The sequence below is a fragment of the Salarias fasciatus genome, chromosome 10, assembly GCF_902148845.1.
Source record: "Salarias fasciatus chromosome 10, fSalaFa1.1, whole genome shotgun sequence".
In the NCBI taxonomy this organism is placed as follows: domain Eukaryota; kingdom Metazoa; phylum Chordata; class Actinopteri; order Blenniiformes; family Blenniidae; genus Salarias; species Salarias fasciatus.
The window spans coordinates 24971567-24993866 of NC_043754.1; the positions used below are offsets into that span (position 1 = coordinate 24971567).

Here is a 22300-nt window from a genome sequence, read left to right on the forward strand (position 1 = left end):
GGGCTGGGTCCAGGGTTCTGGGGGCTGGGGGTTTGGTCCTGGGGGCTGGGTCCAGGGTTCTGGGGGCTGGGGGCTGGTCACCTGGAGCTGTCTCGGTGTGTACCTGCCCAGACAGCTCGACAGACTTCATGCTGCAGACATGAACAGACCCAGTGGGCTGGAACACACCACCCTTTAATAGAACCTCCTGATCCTGACGTTAAACAGTCTCTGCTCTGGATGACGTTGAGAGCTACTCTTCTTGTAGGACTATGTGCGTTGACCTCTGACCTCTGTGCAGCAGAAAGTAGTTTCCATAGAAGGAGCAGCAGCTGGATTGGAGTGGATCCCACCCTGCTGGAGGACTACTGTGCTCTCCCTGCAGACACACTGATTTACTGCTGATGGTGGAGGGAGGACGTCCAGGGTTTGTTGTCGAGCCGCTCTCACAGCGGAGTATGCGGACGGGACATTAACCTGTCAGCGCCGAGCACAGCCTCCTCCCCCTCCACACCCTCCTCCTGACTTATTAGCTGCTGAGCTAAAAATGGCAGTGCGCTCTTTAAATTTCAGCCGTGCATTCCTCGAATGGCAGCCTCCAGCACGGAGCGGTCGGACAGCTCATAAACACAAACACACCAGCGGCGGTTCGTAAAGTGCCTCGCAGCCTAAACACGCTTTATTCATCCATCTATTTATTACAGTGATCCTTTCAAAACAAACACAAACTGCTGGAAAGCATCACTGTGATGCAAAATTCAGAGGAGTAAACAAAACACCAATCAGTAGTGATTTTTTCTCTTCTAAGAACGTTGTTGGTTTGGTCTGAGTTAAAAAATAACAGCATCCTGAAGAAACTGAAAACAATGAAAAGAGAAATACAACCACAACAAAACAAGCAACACAAATCTAGCAGAACTATCCCCTCATTAGAGGCACACTTCCTTCTTCCTGCACCTGCAGCCACATTTCAGTGAGGTTTGGAGTTTTCCTTCAGCTGGACGGAGAAGCGAGGACGTGCAGGTTGTGCTGTAAATGTCTGAGGAATCGTCTTCACAGCCAAACTCAGACTTCTGAGTTTTTATTGAGTTCCTCTCAGCTGCAGTTTGTCCTCCTCCGCTCCAGCTGGAGCTGAGTTATGGCAGCGAGCAGCAGCTCATACAGCTGACGGAGGAGGAGGAGGAGGAGGAGGAGGAGGAGGAGGAGGAGGAGGAGGAGGAGGAGTAGATCCTCTGATACTTCGGACTCAGATTCATGAGAAGCAGTTATGTAAGAACAGGCTCCTTGCAGAGTTGACCACCAGCAGCTGAAACGGGCTGTATGACGGGTGACGACTGTGCAGAGCGTCCTGCGGAGTGTTGCATGACGATGACATTAGCAGCTGAAGTCCCGGAGAGCTCTGGACGTTCGTCGTTGAGGAATACAGCTGAAGAGCTGCAGAACTGTCTTCATCATACTCAGTGAGGCCACGTTAGCATTACCATTAGCTCATATCTGACCCATTCCCTTTCACTGATGAAAACACACCATTTCTGCATGGTTGTTTCAGAAAGGTTTGATGTTTTTAAAATCAATGTCTGTTTACACAGAATGCTAGGCCACACGTTGGCGCCAGTGGTTGTCTTTGTAAAGAAGAATATGGACTGGGAGTCAAGACGTGGCTCGGAGCACCGCTGTCCTGTTGCTGTTTTCACTTGAAAATGTTGCATGAGAATAATTCAGAAATGCTTTTAAACAGAGGAGACAGCAGCATGTGGACTTGTTAAAGAGCTGCAGAGCTGCTGTCTCTGTCTGCTCTGCTCAATAAAACGACTCTCCCCTTCAGCAGTGGCACTTTGTGAAGCAGGGGAAGCTGGGTGACCACAGGAGTGTCAGTGGAGTTAGGACCCACGCTGATGGAGGATTTAAAGAAGCGAAGGAAGAGTTTTTTTAGCGAGCAGACCGTGGCGTTACATAATCGGATGATTCAGAGCGGGAACGGGGACAGAAACAGAAGTGAGGATGAGGATGGCGAGCAGCAGGTGGAGGTCAGGATGAAGAGGCGGATGCTGCTGCTGATGGTGGTGGTGAGGACGAGGTCCAGCTGGAGGCTGACGGCTAATGCAAGAAATCAACATGTTTTGGTGGGGGAGGAGACACACACACACACACACACACACACACACACACACACACACACATTGGCATGAGTGGTTTCCTCGCCTCTAATATTAACTTTAACTGAGAACTGGCTTTAACCCAGTAGTGTCTTAGACCCTGTCAGATATTATACGTTCGAGCAGACCAGCAGTGATGTTTACAAAAACTTCTGTTTTTCAGTGTTTTCACATAAACAAAACCCCAAAACGCAGAAACAGCTTTGTGTTTTTTCCCCATGATACCTATACAGGGTTAACAGTCATGAACTGTCTGGGAAAGCTGGTAAAATAAGATCACACACACACACACACACACACACACACACAGAACTGGCTGAGAGCTGGTTTCACAGTAAGGACCGGTCCTCACAACATCTGAAACTTTCCATAGTACCTCCAAATACACACACACACACACACACACGCACACACACACACACACACACACACACACACACACACACACTGAGCGTCTATGATCCCGTGGACTATTTTTAATCCTCACTGAGACATTTGAGAACTTTATAACAGCATCTATTTTTCATCAGCCGGCCTCAGACTGTTTGTGTAAATCACCTCAAATTGCTTTGGCTCGGCTGCCTTCAAACGGCCGATAATCAGAGATCCCGCTCTGTGAAAACCGACCAGCTGAACGTGGGAATGCTGCGTTGACACCTCCACATTTGTCCGTTGGTTCGCGAGAGACATGCTCTCCCAGCAGAGCGGAGCTCCGACTCCACGCGCTCATAAAACAGGAATGCATGTCGCACGCGTGTGACCCCGGAGAGGACGAGCACCGCTACTGTGTGAGGTGGTCTGACGTGAACCTGGAAAGACACCAAACACACACTCACTCACACACACACACACACACACACACACACACAGCCGAAGCAACTAAAATTAGAGCTGAAATGTCAGAAAAGAACATTGTGACGACAAAAGGGACAGCAGAACTACACATTTCGAACAAACGACATAGAAAATGTCCATAAGTGGACAAAACGACCTCTACAGAGCTGCCGTGGGTCTTTCGGTTTCAGGTTGAATTCCCATTCATCCACATGTTAAAGTGTCCGTCGACTGGATGGACTGAGGTTCCTGCATTGGTGTGTGTGGGTGAATGGATGAATGTGGCAATGGTATAAAGTCTATGTCCAAAAACTTAACTTAATCATGAAATGAACATAAAGTTATTTTTATTAAACACAAAAGCCTAACTGCCTTTGAATACACTTTTAAAGCAGTCTTCTGAAAAATACCTTTTAATGTATTTTAATTTGAAAATGCTTAAAGTTTCCTCCCTTGTTTCCAGGTTTCTGTCGAGCAACAGATTGAGAGTGATCTGTGAAGGAGCAAAGATCTCGTTCATCCTCTCTGCAGTGTCATAACAGATGGAATGCGATGAACACTCTTGAATATCTGCAGCAGGTTTTTCAGTGTGTTTCTGACTGGCGCTGCAGTCGGCTTCGTGTTTGGCCAGACAATAGGAGCGAGTCCTGCAGGAACAGTCCGTCAGCGCTCATTATTCCTGCAGCCGTCACTTAATTTAGCTTCAGACGCCAAAGTGTGAGAAAAACCTCCCCGACATCATCTGTGTGGACGTGATGGAGCAGGATGTGTTTAAAACAATGACACTCAACACAGCTCGTTACTGATTACTGGAAGGAAGACAAATAAACAGCGTTTGTCTGAAAAAAACTGAAGGAGCCCAGAATCACTACAACTACAAAAAGACACACAGATACACGGGAAATATAAAGAACATTAAAACTGCAGTGTGTGGTCATAAAACTAAAGGAGATTAATGCTCTCTAGAAAATTCCTCTGTTGTAATAATGCTCGTGGAGTCCGCTGGAAATCCTGATTATTCCCCTTTGAAATGGCGTCAAATTGAAACAGCAGATGAGTAAGTGGCCTAAGACTGAGATGGATAAAGAGGTTCAGAAGATGGATGGATGGATGGATGGCTGGTTGAATGATGGATGGATGGATGGATGGATGGATGGTTGAATGATGGATGGATGGCTGGTTGAATGATGGATGGATGGTTGAATGATGGATGGCTGGATGAATGATGGATGGATGGTTGAATGATGGATGGAGGGATGGCTGGTTGAATGATGGATGGCTTGTCCACCTGCTGCAGATGCCTCCATTGTACATGTCTTCACGTTACAGTACTGTTGGCTTCTTAAAGGAGCTCTTAAACTTCATCGTGGTGTTGGGCTTCGGAGTTTGCAGGTTCAATTCCCACAGTGGAAAATTCACAACTGTGGCCGCTAAGCAACCCTTGAGCCCCACCAGCTCCCCTGAGCGCTCTGATGGATCTGCCCACCACATCCTAGAAATAGGACGGGTAAATACGGTGAAGGAATTTCCCCAAGAGGATCAACAAGGAATGAATGGTTTAGTTTTAAAAGTCATTAATAGCGTCGAGTGTTCAACATAAACCGTTAATCTACAATAACTCAAAGACTCACAACGCCATTGTTGCTTCAGTAAACTGCTAAAATACAACCAAAGTTTGTTGCTGTTAATTGGAAACGATGCCGTGTGAACAGGGCCGTCGTCTATCGCTCAAATCAAGAGTGGAAAAAAACAGCTGCACTGTTTATTCCTTCAGTCATCAGCCTTTCAACATATCATCTTTTGATATACCCATATATACAGTATACATAATTTAACATGTTTAATTCATACCGAACCTGGGGGTAAACATTACCAGCTACAGCCACGAGAGGGCGCTGTGAAGCATTAACTAAAAGACAGCTGAGGAAGACTGAAGACCTGTCCCTTCTGTCCAGCCGGGACGCTCACTGCTGTATTCGTTCTGCACTTTCCTGGAAGAACATAATCCGGAAAATACGCTAAATCAGGGATCACTGGCAACGGCACCCAGTGGTGCAGATCAGCCAGCCAGCAGGGGGCGAGCGGGAGCATCGGTCAGGCGCTTGGGGACGCGACACAGCAGGCAACCATAAATACACACAGCTTTTTCATTTATAACTCATAAACAACAACGGTTCTCCACATGGACCGGCAGAACACTCCGCCTCATCTTCCAGACTATGATTTGTGTCTGAGTTGAAGTCACAACTGTCAAAAACTGCATTATGAAGTAAAAAATACATTGAAATGTCTCTCTGGTTTATGGGAACATTTATTCTGAATGTCCTGCTGGTCATCCAGCTGCCGCTCCTCAACCTTCTGTGAGTTTCTTCCTCAGCTTCCAGGCCAGCGTTCTCTGTTTCCTCACCACTGTAACAGTTTCATGTCTTCATGTGACTTTGATTTTCATTGTGATCAGATGAATTCAACACAAGCTACTCATAACCATCAGTCAAGGCATTCTTAATGACTAGATCCCTGCAGTTCTAATCTCTGCTGAGCTTCACATTCTTTAGATTTAATTAATTTCTGTATGGTTTCTGACTGTTCATGGTGTGTTTTTGTCTGGTTTCTGAGTTTACACTGTTGTAAGAAACGAGGAGGAAAAAAAACTAAATTTGATGAGAAGCCAAGATAAGTGGCGTCTGTGTGAGAGAGAGTACTGAATGACTATCACTGCAGCAGCTGAACTGTGTGTGTGTGTGTGTGTGTGTGTGTGTGTGTGTGCTGACATCAGCTCCTCGGGTTGGTTCTTCTCGCAGGACTGTCGCAGTGTGTGTGTGTGTGTGTGTGTGTGTGTGTGTGTGTGTGTGTGTGTGTGTGTGTGTGTGTGTGTGTGTGTGTGTGTCCTGCGGTTGGTTCTTCTCGCCCCTGTGAGTCCACAGTGTTCAGGCAGGACTGTCGCAGTGTGAGGAGTGTGTGTGTGTGTGTGTGTGTGTCCTGCAGTTGGTTCTTCTTGTCTCCTATGAGTTTGCAGTGGTCGGGCAGGACTGTGGCAGTGCCCTGGGCGCAGCGCCCCCTGCAGGGCCCGTCTGAAGAGCCTGTTGATCAGGGTGGTGACTTCGGCGGCGGCCATCGCTCGCTGCAGCTCCAGAGCTGGAAAACACACCATGGTGTGCATCCAGCCTCTTCCCATGCCCCCCTCCAGCTCACTGTCTGATACTCAGCTCCGGATTACCCTCCTGAGGGGCCCCATGGTGCACATTTGTTGCCCGTCCCCCGTTAAATATATATCCTATATCCGTTCCTTTACCCAGAAAGCATCGGGCACTCCTCCGCTACTGACAGGATTCAGCCGGTTATTTCTGTCACAGCCCCCGGCGTTCCTAGAAAATATTCCCTCAAAACCGTTTCACTCAAATTTTTGAACTTTTAAAGTAAATGTATGCCTTCTGTATATTTTCCCATGAAGAGGAGGTTTATATTAATGTGATTTAAAAGGTTATTATATTCAAAAATTTGGGACCTTGCACAGAAAAAAAGAGAGGGATGTAAAGTAACCACTGAAATAGCCACAATAGACACAAGTAAGAAAATTACACAAAATAGTCCACATTAGGAGATCGATCAAAAACCCAGACAGAAACTACTAAAAAAAACGTCCGAAGCAGTTTAGAAACAAGTCAGAGAGCAGAGTAAACTCCAGATACAAAAAACTATCATCAAACTACAAATCAGCCAACAACACAAAGAACACTATACATCTATTTGAAAATGAAACTTATCAGATATCAGTCAGAAACCAGTCAGAGACCAGTGGAAACTGACAATAAACCTCTGATGAGAAACAGTCCAACAGCAGCAAGAAGAAAACCTGAATGTAGCCCAGAAATCAGCAGGATTAAGTCAGACGTTTGACAAAGAAAACCCAAAAATCTGATAAGACATGAGTCAAGTCATGGATCAAACCAAAACAGGAGTCACAAACCAGTTCTAGATTAATGGAGGAAAAGTTCCTCAGTCTGACCTGAGACCAGTCAGAAAGCAGTTAAAAAGTCATTAGAAAACAGTGAAAACCAAACTAAAAAAAATAAATCTGATCCTCAACCAATCAGATATCAGCCAAATCCCTTCCACAACGAACAATCAGGAACTAGTCCGGAGTTAATCCCAATTTGTGAAGCATGAGCCGTCTGGAAAATATGATCTACTAATGATCAGAATTCCCAGAAAGTCGACACAGACGCGAGTCAGCAATGAGATTAATGGTAACAAAGTCCATCAAATCTGATCTGAAACCAGGAAAAACAATCAGCCAACAAGTCACAAAAAACAAAAACAAATCATGGACAAGTGGTTAGAAAGCAGAGTGAATCTAATCCAACCAAAAATAACCAAATACTCCTGATAGAAACCACAAGAAAAGAGAGGCGAGGGCAAAATTCTGTACAGAGATGAGTCAGAATTGGTGTAAAGTTAAAGATCAGTGAAATCCCAGTACAGCTCTATAAAAACTACCAGCACGACAAGAAGACTTTACCAAAAACCAGTCAGGAGGTGATCAGAGAGCAGGACTGAACCTGGAGCTTCAAACACGTTTTGTTTTGAGCTTTCTGAGGGTTCTCTGCTCCGGGCTGCACTGACTGAGGCGGCCGCTGCTTGATTTGTGCGATATCGGCTTGAATAAATGGGACGAGGCCCGGGTCGGGCTGATTTATCTCAGACCAGCACTTGAGAAGGACCTGCGCTCTGATTGGCTGCTGCTCCGTCCACGCAGCGACACCTCAGCGGGAGGTTATTGTTGTTGTGCTGCCGACAGCATGGCGCACATTTCAGACCGATCTGGAAATAGACGGCATCTCACACACACACACACACACACACACACACACACACACACACACACACACACACACACACACACACACACACACGGGGTGGCTTATATCACCTGAAACTGGTCGACCTTGGCTGGAAAGGAATGAAAACTGCTTCCAGTCGCACACTCACATATTAACCCTTCATCCGGCTGTTTTGGTTCTTCATGTTCGAATAAATCAGCTGCACTTAAAATCCTCTGAGTCTAAACAGTCCCTCAAATAATCTGAGTTTAGTTGATATTGGATTAATTGTTACTGATGCTGTTGGTCTAGTTTGAGTCGGGGGCAGGGTTACGGTCAGGGACTCATTTAATGAATCTGGGTCCATGTGCACAGAGCTCAGGTGTCTTGAAGAGTGTAATCCTGAAAACTCCAAGCTTAGTTTGAAGTCTGTTCTTACTTTCCACTGTACGATCTACACACACTCTAGTAACAGTGGAAGCATCTTTCTTTGTCTTTGTCTTTGGGAAGTGAATCCAACCTTGTGCCTCTGCTTCCCCACATCTGGGTGCAGTGGGAAGGCCAGTTTGGGTTTCTGTAACGTACAGGTGTTACAGGAGCGGATTACTATTCTACAGGCCTCAGCCGGGAGGGCCAGCAGATCACTCTAAATCTGGTCTCTACCTGTTCAGCATCGGTGACCCTATGGGAGGACTGGAGCACTTGCTTCTAGAGGTCCGAGACTCAGACAGACTGTTTCATAGAGTCTGAGAGATTCATGTCTGTCAGTGCATGTCCAGCTGAGAGAGTCTGCCTCTGCTTTAAGGAGTTCAGCTTAAGTTTAAAAGGTCCACATCTCTTATAGAATTCAAATATTTTGTTTTTACATTGTTTTAGCAGCCGACAACAGAAGCTGAACGTACTAATAACTACACTGATTTAAAAATAGAAGCTTTTATGAGGACGTTAAATCTCCTCCAGTCCTTGACACATCACAGCCTGTGGTGAACTCTGGGGCTCTATCTCCACATGTTATCGGGTTTTATGCAGCGAACAATCAGCGATGATGAAGATAATTGCTGCTTTCAGGCCCCGACCACTTCCCCAGGACAGATCAACATGCCCTCCATCGTAAATTATTCCAAACATGGAAAAACCTTAACGCTCCTTGAACAAACACGCCGCTATAAGGACGGCTGTGATGCTGTAATGTGATGAAAAAAGAGTCACATGGAAGACTACAGGTTTTAACAGAAATATATTCCTGATTTCTTAGATTTAACAACTCCATAGATATAAAGCCCATAATCACAACAAATGAATAATGTGTACATCTTCATACTTATGTCAAACTTTCAAGTTAAAGTCCACATCAATATATTCAGGAGGTTTCTTGTGAGAACATGTAATTATTACCATAAATAAAAACTACACGTTTGGCACTTGTCAGTCAGAAGATCAGACTAATGAGTCCCTCTAGTGGTCATGGTGGATATTACAGCAGCAATGTTGGAAAGAACAGAGGAAATGTTGTTTGATCAAAATCATTTCTTTTTTCATTGACTAAAGATTATTGTTTAAAAAGTAATTCATAAATGAAAGATGTGTCAAAAGATTTAAAAGTTCCCATGTAATTTAATGTAGTGACAGAGCTAAATCACGGCTACAAAAAAAGTAATCAGTGAAGATGAGTGATGCCCCCCAGTGGCCATAGTGGTTACTGGAGCACCAATGTCTTAAAGCTAGGGTCGGCGATCTTGGAAAACTAGCATGTATTCGAATGTAACATCTCCCAAGGCTCCGCCCAGCTCCCAACCCATTGGAGGAGCTCCCGTTGGGAGCGAACGCACTGGACACGGAAGCGCCGCGCGCACGGAGTTTGTGATGGCCTCCAATGTTATTAAACTTTCTGACTGCCTGCACACAACGCGTATAGGAGTGCAGCGCGCCCGCTCTGCTTCCTTCTATTTTTCACGCGAGCCGTGAGCGAGAACCAGGGCCAGTGCACGCCATTGAAATGTACGCGCAGGGGGCTGGAAGAACGGTGAAGGGATTTGATTGGTTTCTTAAGAGCGGTCCGCGCCTTATGATTGGTCGGAGTTTTTACACTCCTTTGGCCGCTACAGTTGTCAGATTTTTTCCGTACCTTTTTCCGTCCACATAATGTATTGACTTCTCCCAGGGGGCAGGGAGCATTTCACTCAGTATGACAAGAAGTGCTTTTGGACAACATCGCCTACCCTAGCTTTAAGGCATGAGAATAAACAAGTCAATGTGTGTGTGAGAGGAAGCGCCTGCGCATCGGTGGTGAGCATACGCTCCAAAGCGGATGCGGGGAGCATGATCCAGGCTTTAGCCTCTGATAGCAGAAAGTGAAGCCCGCTGGGAGGCAGACATGTTGGATTTTTGGAGACAGAGGAAAAAAAAAAGTGAGGGAGTGGGGCCAGAGAGCAAGAAGGGGCGGGGCTGACTGAAAAAGCAGGACTGTGGTGTTGTGTCATAATGTGATGGAAAAGGGGCGGAGCAAGAGACAAGAAGGGGCGGGGCTGATTGAGAGCTGGACTGGGAACTAGTAGTGGTGTCTGGGATCTGTTTGGAGAGTCACAAGCTTGAGGGTTTGTGGAGAGAAGAACCGCCGGGCCGCCGCTCAGCTGCCTGCTGTTTCCTGATGGATCAATTCATCTGTCTTCTGACCATGAAATGCAATTAAAGAAAATACCTGTGAGCTGTAGAAACTCAGCTGATCCAGAATTATTGATCAGAATCAGAAACAGGTTTTATTGCCAAGTATAATAGCCTATATGAGAAATTTGTTTTCGGCGGTGGTGCAAACATAAAAAAAAAAGAAGGAACTTGTTCAAAAGGCAGAAGTATAAAATAAAAATAGAAGGAATTAAGAGACCAACAAATAACACAATAGCAATAAATACGATGAGGATTTACAGGGGATTGTCAGTGGTGGACTGATGCTTCATTCTGAACTGAGTCTATGGAGCCACAGCCTTTCTGGACCAGCCCCTGATGCATGCTGGGATATTACAAGTTTTTGACACTTCTGGGGACGCTTCATTTTTAGACCCAGATGCTTTGGCCATCTTTTATACAATCAATGGTACAGACAGACAACCAAGTAAGACTGTTATGGTGACTGTCAACTCTAAAACTGCCAAGTGCCAAGAGAATCTGGACCAGGATCAGGACCAGGAGAATATAGACCGGGACCAGTACCAGGAGAATATGGACCAGGACTAGGACCAAGAGAATATGGACTGGGACCAGAACCAGGGCTGGGACCGGAGCTGGCCCGGGCTTGTTATGCGCCCCGGATGAGCCCGAGACGAGCGCCCTTATCAACGGGGAGGGGGGGACTGCGATGCGGAACGGTGCTCACACGGAGCGTAGGAGCGACGCCCACGTGTGCGGCCACGGCGGCCCCCCTGTACACTGCGCCCTAGGCGGCCGCCTAGTTTGCCTTTGCCCAGAGCCGGCCCTGGTCAGGACCACGAGAATATGGACCAGGAACAGGAAAATATGGAATGGGACCAGGACCAGGACCAGGAGAATATGGACCGGGACTCATGACACCTGGGAGGCTGCCATTGTTGTTATTAGGTGGGGCAGCAGTATTCACGGCGGCCGTGGTTCCCAGGTGCAGCAGCAGCGTCTCTGGTCTACAGGGACGGAGCCCGAGTGTTTTCAGACCCCACCTCTGAGTCTGAGCGTTTTCCTGAAGTTCCGCCTGGGAGCTGTTGCCAAAACTGTATGTTTTCAGTGACTCAGATTGCTGTTATCGTGTAAATGGAGCCCCAGAATGCAACAGAAGTTTTGAGATTTCTCTTGGAAATGCTGTTGAGTAAACGATGTCAAAAACTGAAGAGTAATTATTATTGAGTGTGATTGTTGCAAACGTTTTAATAAGAACTAGAATTTGGCACTCAGAGAGCGCAGGCCTCCGCCACAGCTCAAATCAGTCACCAACAACAATAAGAACACCATATAAAATGAAACAACGTTGTGATCGAGGGTGTGATCAGAGCGGAGCGCTGCGGCGTGCGGCGCGCGTAGCGGTGCAGCGTGCGGTGCAGCGTGCGGTGCAGCGTGCGGTGCAGCGCGCGGTGCGGCGCGCGCATGCAGCACAGGCCCCCTGTCGGCGGGCCTGCCCAACTATGTCAAAGACTGCCCTGTCTCTCAATGATAAAGAATCATTTAAAAAAGTCTTGGATCCAGACAGTGATCCGGATCATCACCAAAATTTAATGGATTCTAAGTTAGCCCAAGACCCACCTTTCCACAAAGTTTCATTGCAATCCGTCCATAACTTTTTCCGTAATGTTGCTAACAAACAAACCAACAAACCAACAAACCGACGTGATTACACAACCTCCTTGGCGGAGGTAAAAATGAAAACACAGCAGTATTTGATTCTGTGACGTGAAGTTCTGGATCGGTTCCATGTAATAAAAAGTGAAACGAAGAGGACCAGACCTCATAACTTTGAGCTGATAAGAAGAGCGAAGACAAGAAGGTCCAGGAAGCTGCATCCATCATTTTCATGGTTTAAGTAAGTTCACGTGTTCCATATCCATAAAGGACGAGTGAAAACACTGAAACCTCCTCTTTTAGACTCTGAAGGCTTATTTAACACCAAGTTGGGGGGAGTCGGGGTGGAGAGAGAGATGGAGAGAGAGAAAGGGGAGGGGGCAGAGAGAGAGGCAGGGATGGAGAGAGAGAGAGAGAGAATGAAGAGAGAGAGAGAGATGGAGCAAGAGAGTCAGGGAGAAAACTGTTGGAAAGAGAAACAAGAGGAAGAAAGAGGAGGAAGGAATGAAATAGAAGAACCGCCAGAGGAAAGGAAAAAAATAAAGGACAAGAAAAAACCAATAGATAGATAGATAGATAGATAGATAGATAGATAGATAGATAGATAGATAGATAGGGGAGAGAGAGAGAGAGAGAGAGAGAGTGAGAGTGAGAGAGAGTGAGAGAGTTGTGTCGGTGTCCTCGGTGGGAGAAAGATGCCGCAGTTTGTGTCTTCGTGTCTTTCTCTTTTTTTCTCCTCTTCACTCGGAACTTTCCCACATTAAACACTTGGACCATAAAAGGACACAGAGAGCCGTGACCCGCGCCTCAATCACCGCATTACACCCCGAGGAGGAGCTGCGTCGGCCCGCGGGAGGGCCGCCACACAGCCCGCACGCCCCGAACCGGAGCCGGAGCCGCCGGAGCCGAACCGCCGGAAACACCCGAGCGGAGCCGAACCCGAGGCGGAGGTATCCACCTGCCGCCGCCACGCGCTCCCCGAGCGGGGCCGACCGACCGCCCGACTTTTACCGAAAATACCCGAACTTTACACCGACTGGAAGGAAAACGGAGCTCAGTTCAAGTCATTAAACTGTTTTTTTCCCCTAATATTTGAAGTTATAAAGAAAAATTAAGGATAAATTCCTGTGCCCCCTCACCATGAGCCTGTGGACTAACGGGTCCTCCGTGGATCTCTACGCCGACTCCTCCAACTCCTCAAACCGGAGCGACGGGGGCTCCCCGCACCGCCCCGCCCCGCTGGACCTGAGCCGGGCGGTGCCGGTGGGCATGGTGCTGGCCTTCTTCATCATGTTCGCCATCGTGGGGAACATCCTGGTCATCCTGTCGGTGGTCTGTAACCGGCACCTGCGCATCCCGACTAACTACTTCATCGTCAACCTGGCCATCGCCGACCTGCTGCTGGGCACCACCGTGCTGCCGGTGTCCGCCACGCTGGAGGTCAGTGCCCGCCCGCCCGGCGGCCGCCCGCCCGGCGCCCCGGGCGTCTGGCCGCCGTTCACCCGGAGGAGAGACGGGGGGGACAGGAGGGCTGCCAAAGTGCAGGACACAAATCAACAGCTAAGACATGAATCATCTATTAAAGGAAGATTTTAAAAAAACGTATAAAAGTCTGCAATTATGCACATATATCCTGAAATCCTTGAATGCATCACGATTCGCCTCTTTTACAGCAGATCATTAAAAATGCACGAGGTGGCAGATTTGTTCGTTTCTCAAACAGTTTGACAATAAAGGACATGAATGTTGAATTTCATATTTCAGCAGATAAATCTCAGCCGAGATCTTTAAAACTGCTAAACTGTCATCAGAACATGATGGGAAAATTATGCTTCTAAGTATGGATGATGAGGACAATTCTAACGTCCAAAACAATGACACGTGGACAACATGTGGCACAAAAAAACTCTGAATTCCACAAATAGATTTAACTAAAGAAAGATATGGCCAAAATTAGCTAAAATCAACAATATCGAACTGAACCAAAGTGCAAAATATTTTCAAAGCTGTGACACAAAATGAAAGAAAAACTGATAATGATGAGGAAACACGTGACAACAGTCATGTAAAATTAAACACGTTTTTTTTCACCTTGATCTTGCTTATTCTGACTTGTGCTTTAGTGTGTTTCTGGTACTGCAGAGCTTCTAATCAAAATATATATATTTTAAAAATGTCAATTTTTTTAATTTGGAAATATAAAAACATTACAGACATAACCGACCTTACAAGTGTATTCAGGTTCTACTTTCTCAGGCTTTCGACTCAGCTTCGATTAGGTTCACTGCATGCTACAAGTCTCACAGAGTTTGGTTTGGACAAAAAAATTGTCAAAAGTCTTGACAAATTAACTCATCGAAAATTTATTGTAGTCTGGTTTCAAAACTGGCACTAATACAAAACCTGTCTAAATCTAATCCAAGACAAAACACTAAACTAAAACCAGCATTGAATCTGTCTTATACCACAATAGCCAGGTGAAACCCGTCAAAGACTTATAGATCTCAAAACTCGATCATAATTGACCAAATCTAGTTTAAAACCTGTTTGATGCTTGTTAAAACCAGCCACAAGACCATCTGAAACTTGTCCAAAATGAGTTATCAGCTCTAAAAGGAGTCCAGAACCATTCTGAAACGAGTCTAAAGCTAGTTCAAGACCTTTGTGACAGTTCAAAATTAGTCAAAGTTCTGAATTGATGTGATACTAATCTTGAACCTAGAAGTAAAGCTTGTCAAAAAACAGACTAAAACCATTCCTGAACTGATCTTAAAGGACTTGGTGAATAAATCCCACCTCCACCTAGTCTAACAGTAACCTTCCCACACATACACATCTAAAATTAGTCAAAGGTAAGTTTTTAGTCAGTTAAAACTACTTCAAATCTGGCCTTAAGCTGGTCTAGAACTAGTTTAAAACCAACCCTAAAATAATTTAAAACCGTCATAAACTAACTCTAAACATGTTAAAACTAGTAGCAGAGTATAAGAGTAAAACCAGCTCAAAACTTTCTTGCTGCTCCAATTCTATTTCAAAAAGAGTTTTAAACGTGGTCCAAAATCTGTCTACAATTAGTCTGACAGTAAAACTAATCTAAACCTGGTCTTAAATGAAGACGTTGCTCCGCCCCCTTCCCTCCCCGCAGGTGTTAGACCGCTGGGTGTTTGGCCGGATCTTCTGCGACATCTGGGCGGCGGTGGACGTCCTGTGCTGCACGGCGTCCATCATGTCTCTGTGCGTCATCTCCATCGACCGCTACATTGGCGTGCGCTACCCGCTGCAGTACCCAATGATCGTGACTGAGCGGCGGGCGCTGCTCGCCATGCTGGGCGTCTGGATCCTCGCCATTGTCATCTCCATCGGCCCGCTGCTGGGCTGGAAGCAGCCGCCGTCACAGGTACGGCGAAACGCCTCGCACGACTTCCAGTACTGCCAATCAGTATGTGAAATACTGAGTTTGATAAACAGATCAACACCCTCAAATATGTGACAAACGTTCACTCTCAGCTCCTTATGATGGCAGGTTAGCTGACACAAAGCTGCAGTACCGCTCTGTACCACAGGGGGCGCAGTGAGACACTTGAGGCCATGATAGAGGAAGGTTGATAATGATGGAATCAGTTCAAAACAACGACTTGAAACTTTTTTGGACATTTTCTGTGGCCTTTGGAATATTTTATATGTATAAAAATGTTTTTGTGCATCTTAAGTACATGTAGTTTTTTTCTACATTTTTGCCTCTTTTACTTATTTATTTATTTATATTACACTTTTTCTTATTCTTTTTTTGTTAATGGAATTCACTTCACATTTTCTTACTGCTATGTTTTTCACATATTCTTTTGTGAAATTGATTTTCACTACTTTAATTGTGCATTTCTTCTGTCTTTTTTCACACACGTTTATCTTTTTCATGACTTTTTTAATATACATTTCCTGTTAACGCTTACATTTTTCATTTCGATACACACTCTTTACTGCTGAGGAAGAGGAGGACATCTTCCTCACTGCTGTGATGTCTGTCAAGATTTGTTGTCACTGTGAAGCTTCTCCTGTGAACTTGTTGTGTTTGTTACACTTCCTGCTCTGGTGAAACCTCCTCAGTGTCAGAGAATGTGCGGACTCCGAGCCTGAAATGACCCTTAAATGTCTCATTATCTTTCAGTTTCTACTGAACGCGTTATTAAATCTATGGTTATGAAGCCGTATGCAGACCATCTGTGGCTCCCTGCAGCTTTCACAGAATTCTGAGAAAATAAACATTTTTATATGACAAATTTTTAACGTTTTCTCAAAAATTGGTCGAAACAGCTACAAGGACTTAAACCAGTTAAAAGGGTTGAATAGGATAAGTGTATTTTGGTGGAAAGTGGGTAAAAATGACGATCTTCGGCGACCTCTCTCCCCTCCTGCAGGATGACTCGGTGTGCCTGATCACGGAGGAGCCCTTCTACGCCCTCTTCTCCTCGCTGGGCTCCTTCTACATCCCGCTGGCCGTCATCCTGGCCATGTACTGCCGCGTCTACGTGGTGGCGAAGCGCACCACCAAGAACCTGGAGGCCGGCGTGATGAAGGAGCGCCAGCAGGACTCCAACGAGCTCACGCTGAGGATCCACTGCAGGAACCAGCAGATCCAGGACATGTGTCCCGCCTCCAAGTCCGGAGGGGGCGGAGCCTCGGCCGCGCGCAGCTCGCTCACCGTCAAGCTGCTCAAGTTCTCCCGCGAGAAGAAGGCGGCGAAGACGCTGGGCGTGGTGGTGGGCATGTTCATCCTCTGCTGGCTGCCCTTCTTCCTGGCTCTACCCATCAGTACGTCCACACCGACACGGCTGCTAAACCTGCTTGCTGTCACTCTCCTTGCTGTTGCTGCTCTGCCAGATCTGCTTCTTCTGCTCTGCTGAACCTCTGGTTGCTGCTCTGCTACCCCTGCTGGCAGCGCTTGAAGAACCGTCAGCCAGAGCCGTTTTTATCCGTCCATGTTGCAGCTGTGTCAGTAACACATACAGTGTGAAACAAGGCGTGACAGTGCTAATATGACTTTAATTTCCTCACATCATGTTTGAAATTGTGCTTGTATTTTCACAGTTGGCTCATTGTTGCGTAACACCATGAGATTTTTGAGCTGGTTACCATGGTAACCTGAGAAATCGGCACTGGCGATGCAGGTTGTGACTCCTGGCCGGCGTGTCCGAGCCGTTAAAGTGAGACTGATGTGAGAGCACGCTTCCCGGCAGCCTTTACAAACAGCACATGGAAAGCTGATATTTCAGATCTCTTCATATTTTAAATATTTGGCCCGAACAGCGAAGCCCGGGGCCGACGTCAGCGGCCAATCAGCAGGCCCCGTTCTCTGGGAGCCGGTCGCTCGTTTCCCACAACGCGACACAATCAGACGTAAACAGACGAGATCCGAGCCGCTTCAAGGACAAGCGCAGCAGCAGATTTCCCAGAATTCACTGCTCTCCGATCAGTCAACCATGAAGCGCAGGTCACTCCAGACTGGGACTGCTGCATACACAACCAAACACAAAGCCACTCCACTCCATTCCATCTTCAATTCAATTAACATCCCGTCTTTATTTTTATCCGTGTCGCTATTTTGATGCCATAAACACATGTGCGCTCACAGCATGAGAGCCACGTTTCTCCAGTAAATCCCTTGAGTTCCTCTTTATACCTCTAGAAAAGCTGCGTCCACGTGAGGCCCTGCTGACACAACAGTGAACGCTATTAACAAGGAAATAAAGAACCGGAGTAACGTTTCCTTTGTCAGTGACAGACGGACCCTGCAGGAGTTACTACATCTCTACAAAGCTTCTCTGTGTTCATAACAAAATCAAAATGTCACGAATCTGAATTGTGTTACCTCAGATTCAAACTTGATTCCTGATAAGTTTCCTTTAAAAGGTTTGCTGGTTCGGAGCTTGATTTCCTAAAAAGGGTGGGCGAATGTCTCCTGAGGACAGACGGGAGCGGTAATCCTGGGATCTGTCTGCGGGACCGAGCTGTGAATGAAGGATTACCACTCCTTCACACACTTCAATGCTCGGAGAAACACACCTGTGACCTCAGGACGGCGGCCGTGCCGTCAGGCGGACGCCAGCCGGCGGCGGTGAAGCGGGCGGTGGGCCTTAAAGGTCTGGGACCGAGAGCAGAGGGTCCCGGTCCAGTGGGATTGTCTCTGCGGCGTGGCCTTTCCTTTCTGCTGAGTCATCATCTGCACTGCGTCCTTCGTAAATCAGGACCGCGGCGTTAAAAGAGCACTTGTTGTGATTTAACGCCGCGCGTCCGCTCGATTGCCCTCTTCTCCCGAGCCGCTGTTAAAGGTGAGGATGTAGAGAGTGAGTCAGCTGTTCACCCAGTCGGGGTCGCCGCCGTCAGGATGGGAGCAGACGTCACCCGCTGCAGTTTACAGGCGCCGCCGAAACGATTCATGTGGAGCAGGGCTGTAAAGCACGCTTTCGTTAACGTCCAGCTCCATCGTGAGAGGGCTCTCCTGGTAAAGTAGTGTCATAATAACCTTGCAATTTATCTTTATGGTTTTTCTTTGTTGCGGCAAAGTTTATGTGAAAAAACAAACAATTGCTACAGGAAATGACTTCAGTGTCAACATGAAGCTGATTTTAATGAGACCTGATGCAAAATGCAATAAAATATCCACAGAACTTTTCTTTATAGTTCATTAATTATGTTTTTACAAACTCACCCTGACAGCACTAATGCTCGCTCGCCCTCTTCCATTCGTTCAGCGTTGGGTCTGCTACCTTCAGGGAACTGTTGAAAAAAGTCAGTTTTCTCCGAAATTCTTCATCATTTTGCTGTGCTTTGCTTTGCTTGGTGGCTTGGCAGTCCGGATTGAAGCCTCTTGCTATTTGCTTTTGGTCCACGGGCCTTATGTTTGACAACCCTGATCTGGAGACTATTGACACGCTGAAGTTTTAAAAGTTTTTGAAACATGCAGACTATTAGTAGTCACTAGAATGTCCTGATGTTCCTGCATTTCATCCAGACTGTTGATAGTTTAACTCACGCTCCAGACGAACCCTCACGCTAACGCCCTACATCAGGAAGCTGCTGCCTTTATCACCAAAAGTGACGTTTGTGTGGTTTTTTCCCTGCAGACGAAAAAAAAGAAGTGAGATTAATATTAGTCTTTGGCCTCCAGAGGTAAACGGCTCCTTCCTGCTCTCTAAGGTAGCATCGCCTAACTTGGAGCCGGCGCTGCACGGCGGCGGCGGCAGGTGTCACGTTGTTCTCTCTACCCGCAGCAGGTTTCCCGACTCATCATATAAAGCCCGAAGCAGCGGCCGCAGGCACAGGTTACCTTACAAGTCCATGCTCAGGGAGAAATAATCCACGTGCTCCTCGGTCCGCCTTATCTGAGGAACCTGATCCTCCCAAATCCCCCGACATCACCCCCTCACCCCCAGCTCAGCCTCGGGTCAGGGCTCCTCTTCCTCCGCCGTGTTTACCTTGGGAAAGACGTGAAGGGAAAATGCATGGCGTGCCGAGAGAGAAGGCACTGTTAACGCTTTGAGCCCTGACTTGATGAGGACGGTGTCTGTTCGTCTCCAGGTTCCTTCAACAGCAGCCTCCGTCCTCCGGACACTTTCTTCAAAGTCATTTTCTGGTTGGGATACTTCAACAGCTGTCTGAACCCCATCATCTACCCGTGCTACAGCCGCGAGTTCAAACAGGTAACGCCGCCCGCCGCCGGCGTGACGCGCACTGCTGGTGAGATGTCTGACTGGCGTCACTTCCTGTCCCCAGGCCTTCATCCGGGTCCTTCGCTGCCGCTGGAAGAAGAAGCGCCAGGGCTGGCAGGCGTACTACAACTACCGCAGCCAGCAGGGCTCCAACAGCTCGTCCTTCCTGAACGGCAGCCAGCAGACGCTGTCCTCCGTCAGCCCCAGCCCGCGCTGCGCCGCCCCCCGGCTCCGCCCCCCGCCGTGGCCCTCCTCCAACCGCAACCTCCTGCCCGGCTCCGCGGGGAACGGCGGTCGGCGGGAGACGGGGCCGGTGGCGGGGAGGGGGACGTCTCCGAACGGACGGAGCGCGACCACAGAAAGAGAGGGGTGCTGAGCCAACAGGAAGTACTGAGCGACCGGCGACGCCCACTCACCCCTGCTCCACCCTCCTCCAGCCGCCGCTAGCAGGAAGTGGACTTTAAAACACGCACAAGTGGACTCAGGTGGCTACGGTCCGACCTGTTAAAGCAAACTCTTTCAGTGGTTTTCAAAATATCATATTTTGTACTAAAGGCCATCAGAGACAAGCTTTTATTGTGAAAGTCTTACCTCTCAGGTTATGTCAGAGCTCTTATTGTGAAAGTGTCTCCTGAGTGTCGTTGTCAGACAATTATTGTGGAAGTAATTATAATGAAACTTTTATTGTGAGAATCATCACGAGTCTTATTGTGAAAGAGCACGACACTTATTACAAGCCTTTTGTTGTGAAAGTCATTCCTTAGTCATTAAAATGGGACTGTTTTTGTGGAAGGTTTTGATGACCGGAGGTCTTACTCCTGATGGCAGTGTTCATAGCAGGACTTTTATTATGAAATTCTCAGCAGTGTTGCCTTGATAATGATCCTAAAATGCTTTTATTGTAAAAGTTTGCCTGTAATGATCGTTAGAGAAATTGTGAAGGATCACAGAAAAACTTTTAATGTGAAGTTTTGTCAAGAATAACACTCATATTGAGAAAATATGAACTTTAGACCACTTTTATTGTGAAGTTTTGAATAGAATGATGACTTTATTTGTGAAGGTCTGTGGGCAACACTTTTAAAAGTAAATGCTTGGTGGTCACTTACTCTTACTTTGTAGTCCCTCCCTACTACCTGTTTTCCTTTTGTTTTCCATCTTTGTACTAAGCAAAGCTACGGTTTTCTTTTTTCATTCTTTGTACTAAGCTAGGCTAACAGTTCTCATTTCTTTTTCATTTTTGAGCCAAGCCAGGCTAACAGTTTCTCTGCGCTTTCAGCAGTTTTCCGATTATTTGCAGTCTCTGTACTAAGCTAGGGTAACAGTTGTCCATCTCTGCGCTAATCTAGGCTAACAGTTTCCCCTTCATTTTCAGTCTTCGTTCTAAGCTAGGCTGACAGTTTTTGTTTTGTTTTCCATCTCTGTGCTAAGCTAGGGATCAGAGTCACGTGACAGTCAGTGTTTGAAGTGTAAGTGAAATTATTTAAATGAATTAAACACGATCAAACAGCCTTCGTGTTTCTCCTGTGTTGAATGGTGCATCTGATAATTAACTTTAAACATAAACATATAAAAGTACAAACAGACAAGCATAAGTGCAATTATAGACATAAATAGAAACATAAATACAGTAAAGACTCTTTGATGGATTAGCCTGGTGGCCATATTGGATGAGGACATGCTTCTTTTCTAATAAAGGAGACCTTTACTGTTGAATTTACAACACATTTTCACCTGGTTTGGTCTGATACAAACAGCAAACATTTCTGTGATCCAAGATAAGCTTAAGATATGTGTCATACTAATTTTAACAACTGTTCAGAAACAGTCCTCCTTTTTCAAATAATACTTGTGAATTTTATCTTCAGCAGCTCACAAAATACTGGATGTCTAATATATCTATATATCTGGATACATATAATTTTTGAAATATTAAGACTTAAGAGAAAAATATTAGATAATACATTTATAATCATTCCACAAGTAACTTCTTTCATCATGTTGTTTATAACATAAAAGTCATAGAATTATAAAAAATGTTAATGGCAGTATGGAAACAAAAAGGACAATGATATGAAAAAATACTTTTAAAAACAGCATTAGAAAACCCAGATAGATATGAAGTATTAAAAGTACTGCAGATTTGAGCCCACAGTTAGCTTCTCATTGATATTGGGGGTAATTTTCTGGTTAAATCCATGGTTCATCAGAACCCAAAGTCACAAAGAGATGGAAACAGTGCCATCTAGTGGTTATAATTGATAACTGGTACCCAACCAGGGGTAGTAATAAAAAAAATGTGTAGGCATCAAATATTACACATTTGTTCAGTATATGTGCATTTTACAAACAGTAAAGTTGACACAGGCTGTAATGATATATAATTATATCCAAAGTCGCAATAATGAGTAAATAACAGGAAGATCTGCTTGGTTGTTAGAATAATTAGTTAAAATTAAAAGCAAATCATAACAAAATGTCTTAGACTTTCAGAAATTATTATAAA

At 46.1% G+C, this 22300-nt stretch overlaps 1 protein-coding gene across 1 annotated transcript; it reads left to right on the top strand.

Moving 5' to 3' along the window:
* The first annotated feature begins 13209 nt into the window (after positions 1-13209).
* Positions 13210-20856, top strand: LOC115395877 (alpha-1A adrenergic receptor-like). Its single transcript, XM_030101550.1, has 5 exons — positions 13210-13528; positions 15234-15485; positions 16504-16897; positions 19664-19785; positions 19859-20856. Exons 1-5 carry the CDS (start codon positions 13229-13231, stop codon positions 20168-20170), a joined length of 1380 nt encoding a protein of 459 aa, XP_029957410.1. The 5' UTR covers positions 13210-13228; the 3' UTR covers positions 20171-20856.
* The last annotated feature ends 1444 nt before the right edge of the window (positions 20857-22300 follow it).